General features: G+C 55.6%; 1 protein-coding gene across 7 annotated transcripts in view; it reads left to right on the forward strand.

The window, feature by feature from the left end:
* Positions 1-11,616, forward strand: part of RGS3 (regulator of G protein signaling 3) — a 31,020-nt gene extending 19,404 nt beyond the window's left edge. For 6 of the 7 annotated variants that reach the window (XM_042478069.1, XM_042478070.1, XM_042478068.1 and 3 more), the window contains 13 exons: positions 174-555; positions 1,394-1,436; positions 3,369-3,535; positions 4,178-4,261; positions 4,824-4,935; positions 5,413-5,456; positions 6,457-6,606; positions 7,389-8,066; positions 8,629-8,720; positions 9,577-9,693; positions 9,947-10,008; positions 10,273-10,439; positions 10,587-11,616. In XM_042478069.1, coding sequence (XP_042334003.1) covers positions 174-555; positions 1,394-1,436; positions 3,369-3,535; positions 4,178-4,261; positions 4,824-4,935; positions 5,413-5,456; positions 6,457-6,606; positions 7,389-8,066; positions 8,629-8,720; positions 9,577-9,693; positions 9,947-10,008; positions 10,273-10,439; positions 10,587-10,772 — 2,284 coding nt within the window. In that variant the 3' untranslated portion in view covers positions 10,773-11,616. Of the gene's footprint in view, positions 1-173; positions 556-1,393; positions 1,437-3,368; positions 3,536-4,177; positions 4,262-4,823; positions 4,936-5,412; positions 5,457-6,456; positions 6,607-7,388; positions 8,067-8,628; positions 8,721-9,576; positions 9,708-9,946; positions 10,009-10,272; positions 10,440-10,586 lie in introns of those variants that run through there. The other variant, XR_006104930.1, reaches the window with a different exon arrangement.
* Positions 11,617-16,951: the final 5,335 nt, after the last annotated feature.

Raw genomic sequence — 16,951 nt, forward strand, 5'->3', positions numbered from 1 at the left:
ACTTGCTGCTGGTTTCACAGGCTAAGTTTTTTCCTGGCCTTTCAAAATTTTGCCCTTTACAATGAAAGCAAAACAAACAAAAAATTATGTGCAGATTTGTGTCATGGTGGCTGAGGCAGAGCAGGTCTCAGCAGCGCATGACATGACTGCCATGCTGCTCTTGCTCTTTGAAGGACTTGCCCCCAAGAGATCATCCTGCTGGTCTGGCGCTTGGTCCCTCAGGTGAGGCCTGGCCCAGAAGGGGCCACCCGCCGCTCCTCCTGCAAATCAACGCTGGACTTGCAATTGCCACCCAACAAGCGGGAGAAGAACGGTGGGGCACAGTCCCGGCCCCTAGAGCACCGCCGGAGCTGCCATGTGGTCTGTGAAGGGAGTGAAGGGCTGGTGTTGAATGGCTGGGAGCGCTACACTGAGCTCGGAAAAGTCCCCCGGCATCAGGAGCCGCAGCATCAGCGTCAGCAGCAGAGCAGCCTACCCCTTGTCTCCCGGCCCCCCTCCGTTGGGGGCAGCGACAAGAACTACATCATCCTGGCCCCTCTCAATCCCGGAAGCCAGGTAGGGACACCCTGGCTTGGCAGCCAGTTGCCCAGAAGGCCCAGCTTGGCGCTGTGGCTGATCGGCCCATTCGCCAGTTGGCCTGGCGGGGCCTTTGGGGCCCAGACCCGTTCCCTGCCCTCTTTGGGGAAATTTTCCTCCCCTTCTCAGAAAACGTACATCTGTGAGTTGATGTCCAGAGCCCTCCACTCCGTATTTTTTTTGTTGCCCATGATGATCTCTCCCAGCCGCTGGTTAAAACTCTTTTGGGGTGTCTCCTGGAGGCTCAGGGCCAGGTGCACTTTGTTCTAAAAGCTCCCCACAGAGAAATCTAGGGCTCTGGCTGAGGAGCCATCTGGGACTCCCACGCACATCCCCCCAGACATGGGCTTGCCACTGGAAACTGCCGGAGCCAGTGTCAGGTGGCTTGCCTTGAGTGAGTGGGGGGCCCTCGGTCACTTTGCAGCCCCTCCTTGCCCCTGGGAAAATATAACAGGTGAGTGGATATGGTGGGGGCTTTGGCTGCATCAGATATTTAAAAGAAACTGTTTGAATCCGGTTATTGGGTCTCATTCAGTTCATCTTTCACAATGTGCTAAAAGGGATTCCCACTCCTAGCTGGCTTCTCTCCTGAGAAGCATACAAAATATCCCCCCCCCCCCTCATTCTCCTCATCTTTCTCAGCTGGCCACAGTGGCCCAGATCCTGCACCAGGGCTCTGCCCACACAGGTCTACTCTCTCCCTGCCCCTGAAGGCCTTTTGGGGTGCCACCATCTTGCCCAAGGCAGTGCCAACTGAATTGTATTGGCTAAGAAAGGCAGAGCCTCACCCATGGCCTTCTTTCTTTGTCCCCTTCAGCTCCTGAGGCCAGTCTACCAGGATGGCAAGACCCCTCCTGGAGGTAAGTCTGTCTCTCCTTGCCGGGGTTGCCCTCAAGTGTGTCTGGCTGGGTATCAGGCTGAATGAGGGTGGCAGGATGCCCGAGAAAGCACCAAAGGTGGCAAAGGGCATGGGTGGCTACCAGAGAAGAGGCAGCAAAGGGCCTCTGGGACTGGGACTGCTCCCCTGCCTTCCAGTTCTCCCACATTTTATTCCAACTGCAACTCTGTGAGGCAGATCAGACCAGGACAAAAAGGTCTGGCTTTGTTCAGTGACCTACTTTGGTTTTATTATTTATCGATTTATATGACACTTTTCTCCTGGACTTGTACCCAAGGTAGCTCATAAAAGATAAGCTAAAAATTTATATACTTTTAAAACATCCTTAGAATCAACACATTAGACTAACAGAATTGTTAAGAAGACAATATGAAATCTCTGAAAGGCACACAAAAATTAAAAAGTAAAGCACTCTCCTCTCCATGAGAAGCCTCCCTCCAAGCAATTACTTGCTAAAAGCCTGCTTAAACTGAAGGCGAACAGCGAGGGGGGCCATCCTATCCCCCCCATGGAAGGGCGTTCCAGAGGGTGGGAGCAGCCACCAAGAAGGCCCTGCTGCATGTCCTCACAGTGGCTGGACCAAGAAAGACCCTTTCTCTGTAGATCTTAGGACACTGGCAGGTTTTCTTGTCATTGCCTGCATCTGAAGTGCCCTGGCAGCCAGGGAACGACACCCTAGAAATGCAAAGGCTGCTGCTGCTGCTGCCCAGGAGGTGCCAAAGGATCTGCCCGCTGGTCACTGGGGGAAGCGGAGGCCCCCTCCTGGGCAATAGCGGCCCTCTCTCTTTCGCCAGCCCCATTGCAGCTGGCAGAGGCAGCTGTCTCCGTGCAAGTTCCCATCCTGTGTGTGTGTAAAGAGGAGGTACACAGAGCCCATGGGAGGCCCTTCCCAAACGATTTTGCCTGCTCTTCCCACCTGCTTTCCCTGCCAAAGCATCCGCAGCCCCTTTCCCTCAGTCCCTCCTTTCCAAATCCTGGGCAGTTACCCTCTTCTGTTTCCAGAATATAATTGTGCTGTTGGTCATTGGAAGAAGGAAGAAGGTGGGAAGGCAGATGGACAGACAGACCAAAGGAAGGAGGGATTTAGAGAGACACGCATAGTCCCTGAAATGCATTGTTTTTATGCTTCCGCTAGGGAGGTGGCTAATCTTCATGTTCTAGCGCTGAGATCAGCTGCCTGCCTTCCTTTTAATGTCTCTCAGCCGCCCTACTCTCCCTTCCATGGGGCAAGCGCGGGGGAGCCTCACCTCGGTGGGCAATTCTTGGACCAGGTCTCCCTTGCTCTCAGCTGCCATCCACAGCCCCCAAACCTCCCCCTTGTCAGCTGCAAAGACAGGCAGCCTTCTTCTCCTGTGTTGTCGGACCTTTCTTCCTATTTAGAAAATGTGGCTGATGACACAGAGGAAATGTTTGGGCCCCAGTCTTCCCAAAACACCAGCGGGTGCAGACAGGAGCAGTTGGACTGGGACAGCTAAACGGCCTTGTTTTCCAACTCCTCTCCAGAGGCAAGAGCAGGAAATTTGCCGAAAGCACCAGCCAACAATAAGCCAGACTGACTTAACGTTTCCGCTCAGCTCTGTTTCCTTACTGACTCTTGGGAAGCCTCTCATGGCTGCATTTGCGGCCCTGCCAAGAAACTGGGGGGTGGTGGTGGTGGTGTCAGCCAAAAAGCAAACAACCCCCCCTCGAGGTTGTCAGGTGTGTGGAGCAGGTGAAAGAGTAGACCTTTGCACATTTCTTGGATGCGTACCCTGAACTGATCCATCTGAAAAGCAGGGGAGGGGTTGGCTCTTCCTGCTCCAGAAAGCCTCCCCCCAGCTTTATATTCTTTCCTCAACATCTAAATGCATGACCCCCATGCACACCTCCTCTTCTTCTTTTCTCCTCCTTCCAGACAGCGGGACCCACAGCAAGAAGTCCCGGCTCATGAAGACCGTGCAGACTATCAAAAGCAATGGGGGCGGCGGTAGCCCCCAGACCTGCACCCTGGACCCCCACTCCAACTACGGCACATACGTGACTCTGGCTCCCAGGGTGCTCATCTTCCCCCTCTTCGTGCAGGTGAGTCTCGGGAGCCTCCTGGCAGGATTGTGAGTTTCTTAGTAGCTCCACATTCTCTCCCACTTTTCCTCACAGCTGAAGCCCTGTGAGGTAGTCCAGGCTGAGAATGAGACCAGCCCATGGTCACCCACTACACTGTAAGCCAGTGGACATAGGGGAAGAGATGTGGGATGCCCTTCCTCTCCTGGGGCATATTGGGCTGCCTTCACAGCTTGGCTGCTGCAGGGGCCCACCTTCTATGCCCATCTTCCTGCCTCCCTGGGCAGCATGGCTGGGTCCCATTGCCTGGCAGGCACCTGATTGTGCCCCTTGGGTACCTATGGACCTGCCGCCTCTCTACCCGCCCTCCCATTTCTTCTAGGCAGCCTTTAGTAAAGAAGAGTTGCCCAACACACATGCTAAGAGCACACATTAATTTTGTGCTCCTTCTCCTTCTATGACCTCAGTGGTGGCAGAAGTGCTGCAGCTGTGATGCCTACCCCGACCCTCTCCTGACTCTTATTTTTGATTTTCTATTGCCAAGATCCAGCCAGATGTCAGAGGCCTTTAGTCAGCATGGGCAAGGAGCTGGTGTCCTTCTCAGAGTTGGGGGGAGCGGGGGTTTCTCAACCAAGTTCCATTGGGCCTCCATCTTCTTTCTAGCCTCTTGATCTTTGCAACACGGCCCGGACGCTGGTCCTGGCGGAAGAGCTGCTGCTCCACGAGATTCGGAACAAGCCCACGAAGGTAAGCGTCTTGCTGTGTCAGCACCATCCCTGATGCTCAGAAGTGTCGCCTGGATGAATGAGACAAAAGGTAACACAGTGTGGAACCTCTGTGCTCTGGGTGGTTGTGCTCATCCCCCGGCCCAGAAAGGGAGCAAAGTGAGGAATGTATGCCAGCGATGGAGCCAAGGCTCTTCTGGGAGCCCTAATGGGGCTGGTTCACCATTGGAAAACAAGACCCCTTTCTGCCTGCCTGCCAAAGGTGTGTCTTTGGCTTGGCTCCTTGAGACGGCAAACATTCATCTCTCTCACATGCATCTCTTACACAAATGCACACCAGCCTCTAGTAGGACAGTCTGTAGCTGGAGATCTTGGGGAGCTAGGCATGTCTAACTGATGGGTTGCCACCTTCCTTGTCCTACCCTGCTCTTCTGTATGTGGGATCTCTGTGCCCAGACCTTGACATGCAGCAAAAGGCCAGCTATCAATGGCATTCAGGGATACTGGCTGGCCGCTGGGGAGCTGGACTTGGCTTCTTCCCTGGCCCAACCTCTCCTCTCTCTGCCCCTTGCCCTCTTGTCCAGGTGACCCTCTTCATCTACTCCGACTTGCTGCTGTTCACCCAAGAAGAGGAGCCCGGGAAGTGCCACGTCCTCCGGAACCCCCTCTACCTGCGGGACGTCCGGCTGCAAGAGGGTGAGTCTGCCACGCTTACGGAGATGCTGGTGTGGGGTTGCCCTGTAGGTGTCAGGCAGGCAGAAGTGCCCCCATGGATGTGGAGTCCCTCCAGCCTAGCATCCTGTTTCCAGCAATGCCCAAGAGCATGGGGCCTGAGAGGGGTGCAGGGGTGCACAACTCTATGGCTTTTGGTTCTTGAGCTCCAGCCCCACATTACAGGCAGATCCAGGCCTCAAGTGCAGCCCTACACATCCCAGGCAACAGAGCTGGCGAAGGCTTCTCAGGACAGCTGCAGCCAGCCAGAGCAGAGCATGGTGTACGAGATGCAGGGCTTGGGTTTTTTGGGGGTGCTTAGAAGGACTGTGATCAGCCATCTGCCCCACAGAGGAAGCAAGCCAAAGTAGATTGGAAAAGAAGCATGTCTGGAGAGAGGGGCCCCTCTTCTTACAGGACTCTTTTTGGAGTCAAGGATTATATGATGGGCTTTCCTTGCAGATTCCTTTGAGGAGCTGAAGTTTGGCATCCTTTACCTGGCAGAGGTGAGTGATGCTGGCGCACCCAGCGCCATCCCCCTCCATCCTTCCGGAAGTGGTGAGCGAGTGAGTCTGTCTTGACAGTGGGCTTTTTCCCCCCTGAGTTACTTCCACTGAGGGAGACTGACAAAACCCTGCTTTAGAGCTGCCCCAAATGTCCCACCCCCCCCCCAAGGCCCTTGGAGTGTTTCTGGGGGAGCTGTGGATATTGCATGGGGGAGGAAGCAACATCATAAGAGGTTCCCCCCCCACACGTTTTCCTGCCAGTTAGTTTGCCCAGCGTGACTATTGCCCAAGCCTAATCGAATTGAGGCAAGCCGTTAATTCCATTAGCTGTGGTGAAGGCTGAGGGATTAAGAGACAGTGGGCTGCCGAAAGGCTCTTGATGGAGGAGAGCACTTGCAAATGTCTTTCCGGCTGCCTCTGGGGGGACATTTGGGCTCATTCTGGCATAAATGGTGTATTGGCTCAAGCTGTAGCTCTGCCACTTTGCCCTGCTCCCCTGTGCCCGCCCCACATTTCTGCCTGGTCTTCCTATCCTCCAAGTCACCCTTCCCTCCTGCTGCTCCTGGGGTGGCCCTTTTCCTTCTGCTGGGTAAAGTTGTTTCCTTGGAAAACATTGATGCGAAATGCCAGGCAAGGGCAGGGTCTGCCATCCTAAACATCCAGGTGCATGGCTTTGGCTGCTTGTGAATCTGGGGCCAGAAGCCTGGAGGGTGGCAGCTGCCCTTGCCTCCAGCTCTCTGAATGCGAGGCACAGGCCGTCTGACTGAAGGGGGGCCCTGTGGGGTTCCCTCCAACAGGATAGAAGCAGGGGCCCTCAGCACTCCTATTCCTGTGATTTGGGCTCCTGTGGGCTGGAGTTTTTTCAGTCCCATTGACCAGCCTCTGGGCGCTGCCACGGAAGAAGAGTTGCTCCGGTGGTGCTTTTGCAGAGCAGTGCTCAGGGGGGTTCCTTCCTTCCTTCCCCCCCCCCCCCCCCCCTCCCTCCCTCCCTCCCTGCCAGGAGCTGGAGTGTCTCCTCAGCCTGGAGTCGCACTCCCGTGAGCAGAAGAGGAGAGTCTGCTGGTGCCTCGCCCAGAACGCTGCCAAGCAGCAGCAGCAGGAGCTCCTCGCACCCGTGACGGTGCCCACAGCCCCTCCAGACGAGACCAAGGTAAGGCCCCTTTAGGGCGCTGGGTGCACTCTCCATCTGTGGGATCACCTTCCTCCATCCCCCCCCCCAATGATGTAGGACAGCGGGAGGTCACCTGCCGGGGGTGGGGTCTGCCACAGAAGGCAAGTGCTGCTGCTGCTGGGAAAAACGCAGAGGGGGACACCAGGGGACGGGCAGAAGGTGGGAGACCCAGCTTCATAGGATCTGGCCCCTACTGGAGTGTGGAGATGTGGCTTTGATGGTGTTTGGGGTCACCTGGGTAGACACCTGGTTTGCCAGAGGATGCCAGCCATCACTTCTCAGTGGCCCAGTGGTCTTGGGTGGCTACTGCTAGCTCAGCCCAAACACACTAGCAAGGTTGAGGCTGGGGTGGTCCTCCTTCTGAAGGTGAGGTACAGAGTGGGCAGCCAGTTGGGTGCATGATGGGGGGGAAGAGGGCAGAGATCAGAGCGCTGAAGGCAATGTGGGGAGCCAGACTCCTGTTGTGGTGCCTCTTTTTCGCCTTGCCAAGGGTTTGAGACCATAGTCCACAGACACAGAGAGAAGGGGGCCCAACTCCCAACCCTTGGGTCATAATCCCGTGGGCCTAGCTTTGCAGAGGACCCCACAGTGGATGAGAAGAAGTTATGTGCAGTCCCCCCCCCCCCGGGTGGTCTCCCGACAATTTGTCCCCATGGTGCTTGGTTTATACATTTTGCCTCAACTGGGCCCCCACTCTCGGGACCCCGGGATTTCGACTCCTTTCCCAGCATGTGGGTGACCTGCCCCTCTTCTCCTGCCAGATGTTTGAACCAGAGGCTGGGAAGCGAGAAGGGCCTATGCCCCCCTCTGGGGCCGATGGCAAGACCGAACATATCGCCCACCCTGCAACAGAGAACCCGGGTGATCAGGAGAGGCTGGTGGAAGCCCAGAGAGACTCCAAGGAAGGGGAAGAGGAAGAAGAAGAGAGGGGGGCAGAACACCCGGAGGGGGAGGAGGCTGAAGAATCCCACAGGAACCCTTCTCCCTTCATTACCTCCACCTTGCAGCTGGACAGCACCTTCAGCCAGGGTCCCATCAGTGCCCCCTTGGAGCTTGGGGGTGCAATGGACCTGTGCTTGGAAGAGGAGGAAGAGGAAGAAGAAGAAGAGGAAGAGGAGGATGAAAGTGGGGCAGCCTACCTCAACCTGGGTGGGGGGAAGCGCTGCAGCCTCTTTGCAGCCCCCTCTCCTCCACATGGGCCTTCCTGCGGCCTGAGCACAAGGAACTCCCTGCGCCGGCGCACCCACAGTGAAGGCAGCCTCCTCCAGGAAACTCAGGGGGGCCACAGCTTCACCTCTGACACCAGCCTGAACTATGCCGAGGCACAGGGGCCCCCTGCCAGCTGGACACTGCCCTCCCCAAAGAGCCTGAAGAAGCAGCTGACCAAGAATGGGGGCTCCATCCACCAGCTCACCCTTCTTTTTGTCGGCAATCGAAAGGTAGGGGAGCCCAGATGTGCTTAGTGGGGGGGGGGCTCTTCCTTTCTCAAGGCTTTTCTCAAAATAATAGGGAGAATGCAACTGGGGAAATCTTGGGGAAGGAACAGAGGCGTCCCCCATGTCTGGGACCACCAGAGATTTTGGGGAGGTCCAGAAGCTCCCTTCTGCTTCTCCTTGGTGGAAGCAGGAAGGCATTGTCCCCCTTTGGAAATACAAATGCAGCAGAGCACTGACAGACAGACCCTGTCTCAGGAAGGATTTTGGGTCAGGAGGAGGGTATGGTAATGCCCTCCACTGTTTTTTTCCCTTTGCTTTCTTTCTCCCTGCGCCGGCTATGGCTCTTCTGCCCTGCTCCCTATGGATCCAGACTGGCCCAGCCGTTTTAGCGGGGGACACCCTCAGCCCACCCCCCCCAGCAGACACCCCCTCTCCTTTTTCCTACTCCTGCTCTGGTTTTTCCACCCTATGGACTGGAAAGGCACCAGGAGGGCAGGGGTCGGGGGGGGGGGGCGGTTTATCAGAAGGCAGACACCCACACGAATTGTGTTCCCTCTCTCTATAGCCGCAGCATCCACATCTGCATCGCCTGTTGGATCCTACCTGCGTCTGTGACAGCGGAACCAGAGCAACCCACAAGCAGGAAAAGTGGAGCCTGTAAGTGCTCCCCCCCACCCCACTTTGGCCATGGTGGGCGCTGGGGAGCATGGGCTTTGCTGGGTGGGACAGGGGGAGACACTTCCCACATGCTCAGAGACTTTTGCTGGCCCCACTGGCTCCTGGGAGGCTTGTGTGCCAATGGCCATGGCTGAGGCCAAAGGGTTCTGCTTGTGCCCAGAGAGCCTTTTGGCTGCCCTTGCCTTCTCCTGTTCCTCGGATCCTGCCTGCATTGGCCTCCAGGGTCTAGAGAACAGGCAGCTGAATAGGGATGGCTCCTGCAAGCAAGCCAAGCCCCACGCCTGCTTGCACCCAGATGCTCCCTCTCCTGGCTGGGAGAGTGGCCTTTGGTGCCTTGAGCCTGATCCCTCGCTTGCCCTCAGTGGACCTGGCTGGAGGGGGGCCTGGCCTATGGGGGGCAGGGGGCAGCTTGGCTTGCTGCCTTGAGCCACTCGTCATGCCCTACAGGGCCAGGGCACTTGCCCTCCACCGGGCCATGTTTGATGGTGAGCTTTTAAAAGATGGGTGGGTTCCTCCCGGAAAGGAGGACTGGGGCATGCCCGCCCCTTCCCCACCTTTCAGGACCGTCATGGGACACAGGGGGAGCCCTGGAGGAGCCTCTGAGCATGTGTACAGTATTTCCCTGCTGCTGCCCAAGAAGAGTGGGGTCTGGTTGTCTCTCTGATGTCCCCCACTGGCCACTCTCTGTGCCCGCAGCCAACTGAAACAGAGACCGGGACGAAGGGGCAGGGGTTCTCTTGGCCGAAGGGGCGGGGCTGGGGCGCTCTGCATGCGCTCAGGGGCCTCCTTGGCCAGATCTGTGGGGCCCTGACACTGCCTTCCTGCCTCTCTCCAGGGCGAAGGACGTGAAGGAGCGACTGGGCTTCTTCCGACGTCGCCAGGAGGGCACCCCTGAGTCCAGACCTCCGGCAGAGGAGGAGGAGAGCATGGGCCTCAGGGCCGCCCTCGTCAAGTAAGGCCATGGCGGTGAGCCCCCACTCTTCTTGGGCAGCAACAGAGGGGAGGGAGGCAGGGGGCTTGTGGGGCGCAAAGAGGGCCTTTGTGTGTGTGCCCCTGTGCGTGTGAGTGCGTGAGCACATGTAGTTGGGTTCCGCGTGGATGGGATAGCCGGGGGTCCTCTGGCCGGAGGGGGCTGGAATCTGGATCCAAGTGGTCCCCTTCCTTCCTTCCTTCCTTCCTTCCTTCCTTCCTTCCTTTCTTTTCAGGCCAAGCACAGAGGAAGCCCTCGAGTGGGGACAGTCCCTGGAGAAGCTCCTGCAGCACAAAGGTAAGAGGGTCCTTCTCTCTGGGCAGTAGGATGAGGAGGGCAGGGCTCTGCTGCTGAGGCTGCTGCTCTTCCCTGCTACCCCTGATGTCCGAGGGACCGCTTTCCCTGGCTGCCCCCCAAGAGCCCTTGGCCAGCTAGAGACTGAGCCTGGCGCAGGGGCCTCCTTTGGGCTGCCCAGCCTAGCCAAGCCAAGGCAGGAGAGGCAGCCTTGTGGGGCTCCCCACAGAAGAGCACAGGTGGCCCTTATGCCTTCCTCCTTCTCAGGTGGCCAGGAAGCTTTCCGCCACTTTCTGCGGACCGAGTTCAGCGAGGAGAACCTGGACTTCTGGCTGGCCTGCGAGGAATACCGGAAGATCAAGTCCCAGTCCAAGATGGCCTCCAGAGCCAGGAAGATCTTCACAGAATACATAGCTGCCCAGTCCTGCAAAGAAGTGAGTGCCAGGAGGGAGCGTGGTCGGCCGGCTGGCGCAGGCAAGAGCCTCTCTTGTGTCCTGCGTTTGGCCAGCCGTTAATCCACCTGCCTGCCCTCATGCTGCGGGAGGTGGGCTCTCACCAACCCGCGTGTCCTGCCCTTGTAGGTCAACCTGGACTCTTACACCCGTGAGCACACCAAAAAGAACATGCGGGTGGTCACCCAGGGCTCCTTTGACCTGGCCCAGAGGCGGATATACGGCCTGATGGACAAGGACTCCTACCCGCGCTTCCTGCGCTCACAACTGTACTTGGACCTCGTTCGGCAGAAGAAAGCCAGCCCTGTGGTGTAGGCCAGACCACCCCACTCCTCCTGGGAGGCAGCCGTGGTTTATGTGGGATCGCTTGCCTTTTCGGCAAGGGACCGGAGCTGAAGGACAATGCTTTTCTCTCTGGTACGATGATAGCCGTGGGGCCGGCGATCTCACCATCACCAGACCACTGTGAAATTGGGGGCTCTGCCTCTTCCCCCCAAGAAAGAAATTGTGAAGGTGGCCAGTGCAGAAGGACAGCACCCTGAACAGGACCAAGATGGCTTTCCTGTGGTGTCTATGCAAAGGCAGCCACACCTTCCTTCCAAAGAGGAGGGCCACATTTTTGGGACTGATCAGCCCCCAGTATTGGCAGACAAAGTGACAAACAGTCCTCCTTTATTGCGCCTCTGTTTGCCCATCTCAACGTCCTCTCGGTCTCTGGCCTTATTTATTGTAATCTAGCTGGATATTGGACCAGTTGCCTCTCTCTCAATGCAGATCCCAAGTTCCTGTTGGGGAGGGCTTTCACTTTTTTACATTTAAGTGCAATATTATTGTATAGTGTTTTTGTTTGTACATTGCCTGGTGGAATTAATATGGGGAACTTGTGGGGTGCTTGGCATCCTTTCCCGGCAGCTGGGGCAGGGCTTCTCTGTGTCACAAGCAAAGGGTGCGCAAAGGGTGTGTGTGTGTGCAGAGGAGACGCGCATGTGCCTGCTTGGTCCAGGATGACCCCACCTCTCTCTCTCTCTCTCTCTGGGGCCAGGGGCTGGCAGAATGGCCCTCCTCTGGGCAGCTGCCCATCTTCTCTCTGCAGTGAATGTAAAGAAAACCCAAGAGCTATCATGGCAACTATTTAGGGTCAATAAACCGTGGAACAACAGCTTGGCTTCTGTTTCTTGCTGTGTCCTGCCCCATGCCCAAGAGAGGAAGAGGAAGGAGGCCCTTATGCCAAGCAAGAGGGGATTGGGGCCAGGGTCCTGGGGGGGTGTCTGTGGGGCCTGTGCTCCCTCCCTCCCTGCCTCCCTCTGGAGGCCCCCTTGGGTCATCTTGAGCCTCCTGTGGGTCAGAGGGAGGAACCGGGGGCTGTAGGGCCTTTCAGGGCCCCCTTGGGACCCCGGGGGAAGGGTGTCCTGTCCTGGCTCTGGCCCTCCCTGTGTGGGGCAGGGCCAGAGGCTTCAGAGGCCCCTTCTCTCTTAATCTCTCTGGCCTTGTGCCCTGATGTCCCTGAGGAGAGGCTTTGGGACCCTTCCCTCCTCCTCGTCTGCCCCCCGAGGACTGGCTGCCCCCCAAATGCCCTCGGAAGGAAGGAAGGAAGGAAGTAGGGGCCTCTTGGCTCCCAGCCGTTCCCTCAGCGTGACCTGGGTCTTTCCCACCCTTTTCTCCTCAGGAAGAGGTTCAGCGCTGGATGGAGGAGGCCTAGGCCCCACTGCCTTCACCCCTCACGGCCCCAAAGGAGGCTTGGCAGTGGGGGCTCCCTCCCTCCCCCTCCGGAGGAAGTGATGAGGGTCTCTGTTGGGGCTGGAGGCCTCTGGGCTGCCCAAGAGGAAGGCATCCTGCCCCGCTTCCCCTGGGGCTGAGAGAGTGTGACTCGGCCGGGGCTCAGCCAGAAAAAGCCCTGCTCTCTGGGCCCTCCTCCGATCGAGGGGCCTGGGCCTCCTTCTCCTCCTTGGCCTGCCTCTTGACCTCCTCTCCTTCCTCCTTCCCAGAAGCATCATCTTCTGTCCTCCCAGAAGAAGGAACCAGAGAAGGAAGGGCCAAGAGGGACGGCACCCTTCTCCGGTGAGTCCACACGCCTTCCTTTACGTAAGCATGGCTGATTTAAATGGCTGAATGGCAGGCACATGGATTGAGAAGAGGAGAGGAAAGGCAGAGTTCTGGGTGGGGCACAGCGGGCGAGGAGGAGGGCTCTTTGGCTCCCTATCTGGGGCATGCCCTGAATGGGGCACCTGGGGACCGCTCTGCCATCCGCCTTGATCTCTGCCCCTTCCTCGCCTCTGGCCAGCCAAGAGTTTCTAGAAGGAAGGCGAGAACCAGAGGCAGAACTTTTGAGGCAGGCAAAGTATTTATTCCTATCTCTCTTTCTTCCCAGAATGAGGGCCAAGGTGGTTTGCAATGTGAGGCAATGCCAAATTCTGTTAAAACTATGGCCAGTGCAAAACAATGATGATGATGATGATGATGATGATGATGATGATGATTAACCTTTATTTATGAAGTGCTGTAAATTTACACAGCGCTGTACATACAATCTTTTTAATTAGACGGTTACCTGCCCTCAAGCTTACAATCTAAAAAGACATGACAGAGAAGGAGAAGGGAGTGGTGGAGGGAAAGGGGATGAGGTCCAGCAGTTACTTTCTACCTACGAGGCCTGGACCAAGGCACACCTTTTAAAATACTGGCTGGCTTCCTTCTCAGAAGTTATGAGACCGTTAATGGCCAAGCGCCAGCCCAACTTGGCGCTTCCCATCCAGAGCGCTTCCTAGAGCCCTCCAGCTCCAGCATTCAGGCTCTGCATGCTTCCCATCAGGGCTGGGCAAACGCTCTCCAAGGGAACCCATCTTCCATTATGGGTCTTTTTGTGGTGGGCCCCAAGAACGCAACTGAGTCCAGAGTGTCAGGATGATGAACGAGAGGCAAGGGAGCCAGTCCTCTGTGCGGATGGCTGCCTTTGAGTGGCCCTCTTCTGTGCAGACACAGCCCTGTCAGTTTCGCCAAGGGAGGATTGGGATGCGCTGTGTCTCTGTCGCATGCTCCAAGCCGCCTCTCTGGCCGCTTCAGAGACGTTGGGGCAGGGCTGCCAGGGAGCTGGCAATCCATCTGGGCTGGTCCTGTTTTGCCTCCTGTGTTTTTCAAACTTGAATGGTTTGAGCAGTCTCTGAATTTTGGTTTCTTTTCCATTTCGTGATCTTAGACAATACAGATATTTCTTGTAATGCTTAAATTGTGGAGAGAAGATGGTAGCAGTCGTGGGGTTTGGAATCCACAGTTCTCTCCCTCTTGCTCCACTCAGTTTTGGCCACTTGCAACCCTGCTGTAGTAGCTAGTGTAGTTACACAAAGGTTGCAGTGTGTGCGTTAGATTATGTTGGGAAAGGAGAAGGCCCACAGTGATTATTATTGAGGTTGTTGCCACACAGGCAGTTCATTGTGACTTAAAATTTGTTAATACATTGATTAAATCTGCTGATAGATGTCTGAGCATAAAACAGGTAAACTAAATAAACAAGATCAGTTTATCTCTTTTTGTTTCCGGCTAATCGGCAGAACAGGCCTTGGATGAGAAGAGGTTGCCAATGTCCATCCAAGAAGGCAGATGTGCCTCTTCCAAGATGGCATCAGCCACCAGCGTTTTGTCAAAGCATATGCATTTAAAATCATTAACATTTGGAAACAATTGCTGCCTATCTGGAGGCATCTTGTTAAACCAGTCACATTTTTGGCCACTCGGGTAATAATTTCAACCAAAGTCATGGCACTTGGTTTATCCCATTTGCAGCCTTCTCTTTTCCCATTGAGGACAGTATGCTCTCCTTCCATTTCGGGGTGCGGAGGTTTTGCAGGCAGGGAAGACACAGTAAGGGCAAGGGAGCTGTTGCGTGAGTTAGGAAAACGGGGGTCCTGAAGCTGGTTCTGACCAAATTGCCTTCCACAGCCAGCATTGTTATCCCTGTAATGCAGGTGAGGTGGCAGCCAAAACTCCTGGCAGGGTCAAAAAGATTTGGGATAGCCTGCTTATTATTCAGTTTTGTTTCTTTTATTTGTATGCTGCCTTTCCCCATAAAGGGACTCAAGGCGGCTCAGAGATTGTCCTGTGTGCAGCTTGCAGAGAGGAAAGGTCCTCAGGAGGATGGTAAGAAATACCACTGTAGTTTGAAGGCATCTTTCATTCAGAACAGCTAACCCAACTTGATTCTGCTCCAGCCAGGTTTTTCATGAATACCGTGGAAGGGAATAAGGTTTATTTATAGTTTCAGTGTTGTGCTGGAAGGGTAGCCCTGGTCTGCTTTGGGCTCCCTCGGCGTGGGGTGTGTGTGTAGGCATGTCTTCATTCCCAGGCAAGTATTACCAGCTGCCAGGCTGACATCTTGACCCAAGTATGTGCTGCTGGCTGTAGCTGCAGCCCCTCTGCACACACCCTTCTGTGGAATATGATTGCATAACTATCCCAGAAGGTTTTGAAGATGCATTGTGTGGGCGCAGGATCAACCCGTTGTGCGAGTTCACAGGTGACCACTCTAAGAACTACAGCAACAGGTATGCGACGTATCCTTTTGGAGCTTTCCTGCCACATACAAGTGTCAACCTGTATGTTGAAAACCCACTGTCTTGTAGATCCTGGATTTTGGGCAAATCTTCTTACAGGGGAAACATGTGATGTATGTCTCCACCTGGTTTCATTTGAATATGTAGTGGGCATCTAACCGCTACAAGGGACACTTGTCTCCTGGCTCGCTGCTTGAAATGGCAAGCTGGAGAATTTACCTGTAGGTAAATAGAAGGCAGCCGGATTAATTGTGGGATTTGCTGCCTGAAGAGGTAGTAATGGTGCTGACCACCCACTTGAGAGGAGAAATCTGTAATGCAAGAGGAGGCGTGAGGCAGGAGTGCTTCTGTTCGAGTCAGTTGCCCCCAGCGTCCAGTCTTCAGCAGGAGACCCTCCTGCCCCACTTGTGGGCTTTGTGTTGGACGCTTGGGTGCTGCTATAGGAGCAGGATGCCTTTCAAAGGGCCTCTGTGGGGCAAGGGAGCGGCGGGAAGCCTCTGGCTTGCTGCCTGCTTGCTTTGTTCACTGGTGAGCAGATGAAGCCCGAGTGCCACCTTCTGGTTAGTAAGATGAACACATGAAAGAGAGGTGCAGATGCTGCAGGGAAACTGGTTAAGGCCAACTCATCACCAGCATTCTCCTTGTACTGTATTTCATTGCAGGATTCATTCCCTGCTGTTCAAAAGAAAACAAAAAGGCTAAGATCTGTAAATGGATCCAGTATGTACCAAAAGGCTGACAGCCAGCATGGTCTAGTGGTCTGAGTGTTGGACTATGACTCTGGAGATCAGGGTTCAAATCCCCACGCAGCCAGGGAAACCCACCGGTTAACTTTGGGCAAGTCACACTCTCTCAGCATCAGAGGAAGGCTATAAGAGCTTTCCTCTGAACAAATCTTGTCAAGAAAACCCTATGATAGGGTTGCCATAAGTCAGAAAGAACGTGAAGGCGCACAACGAGAACAATACACCAAAAGCAGCTGCACAAAAGAGCAGGAACACCACAAGAGCTTTGAAGGAATCCTGTACTCCATTAAGAAAGAGAATAATTTTAAAGAGTATGAAAACACAAAATGCTAAGAACTCAGGGGGGTGAGATAAAGGGGCAGCGGCCTGAAATCCTTGAGAGAAGAGGAGTCAGAAGTCTCTGTCCAGGAGGCAGAGCAGAGCCTCTGGCTGGCCCACTGTGGCCATTCCCTCAGTCCCACAGGGTTGCCATGGGTCAGATCTGGCTGCTGGGTGCCCAAGGAAGGCACCATCCCCGAACTCCCCTCTTGCCTCTTTCCCTGCTGGGACCCTTGGGAGGAGTGCTTTGGCTCTGGAGTCTGAGGGCTCTGCTTCCAAGCCCCAGGTCAGCTGGACTGGCGTCTGCAGGCTCTTCACCCATGGCACCAGTGGCACCTTGCACTCCACTCTCCAGCCACAGGCAAGAGTACTCTTCTTCCATTACAAGCGCCGCAGGTAGGCCTGGCGTCGAAAGGAACACCATGCTCAGCTGCAAGGAGACTGGTCCCTCCAGGGGGCCTGGTCCTGCGGAGGAGCTCAGGGCCGCTCTTTCCCTGGGCTGCTACAGAGGGAAGAGTGAGGCCTTTGGCTCCTGGGGGCTTGGCAGCGCAGTGGGTTCCCTGTCTTCCTGGGTTGGGAGGGAGTGGGCTGTGTGTGTGTTGGGGAGGTTGTTATGATCTACTACTACAAGATTTATTCTGAGGAGGTTGCCAAGGCCTTCCTGCCAGGCTGAGAGAGTGGGCCTTGCCCAGGGCCACCCGCAGTGGCCTCCGTGGCTGTGGCTCTCAGGGAGTCCCAGTCCAACACTTCAGAGGCTTGTGTCTGAGTGAATAAGCGCACGCTGCAGTTAAAGTCTGGCTGTAGATCTCCCCATCGGCCACTTGAGGGCGCCGCTCCTGCTAATCAATATTATTAACCTCTGTAAGCATTGTATTGGAGGAGCTTC

The sequence above is a fragment of the Sceloporus undulatus genome, chromosome 7 (genome assembly GCF_019175285.1).
Source record: "Sceloporus undulatus isolate JIND9_A2432 ecotype Alabama chromosome 7, SceUnd_v1.1, whole genome shotgun sequence".
In the NCBI taxonomy this organism is placed as follows: domain Eukaryota; kingdom Metazoa; phylum Chordata; class Lepidosauria; order Squamata; family Phrynosomatidae; genus Sceloporus; species Sceloporus undulatus.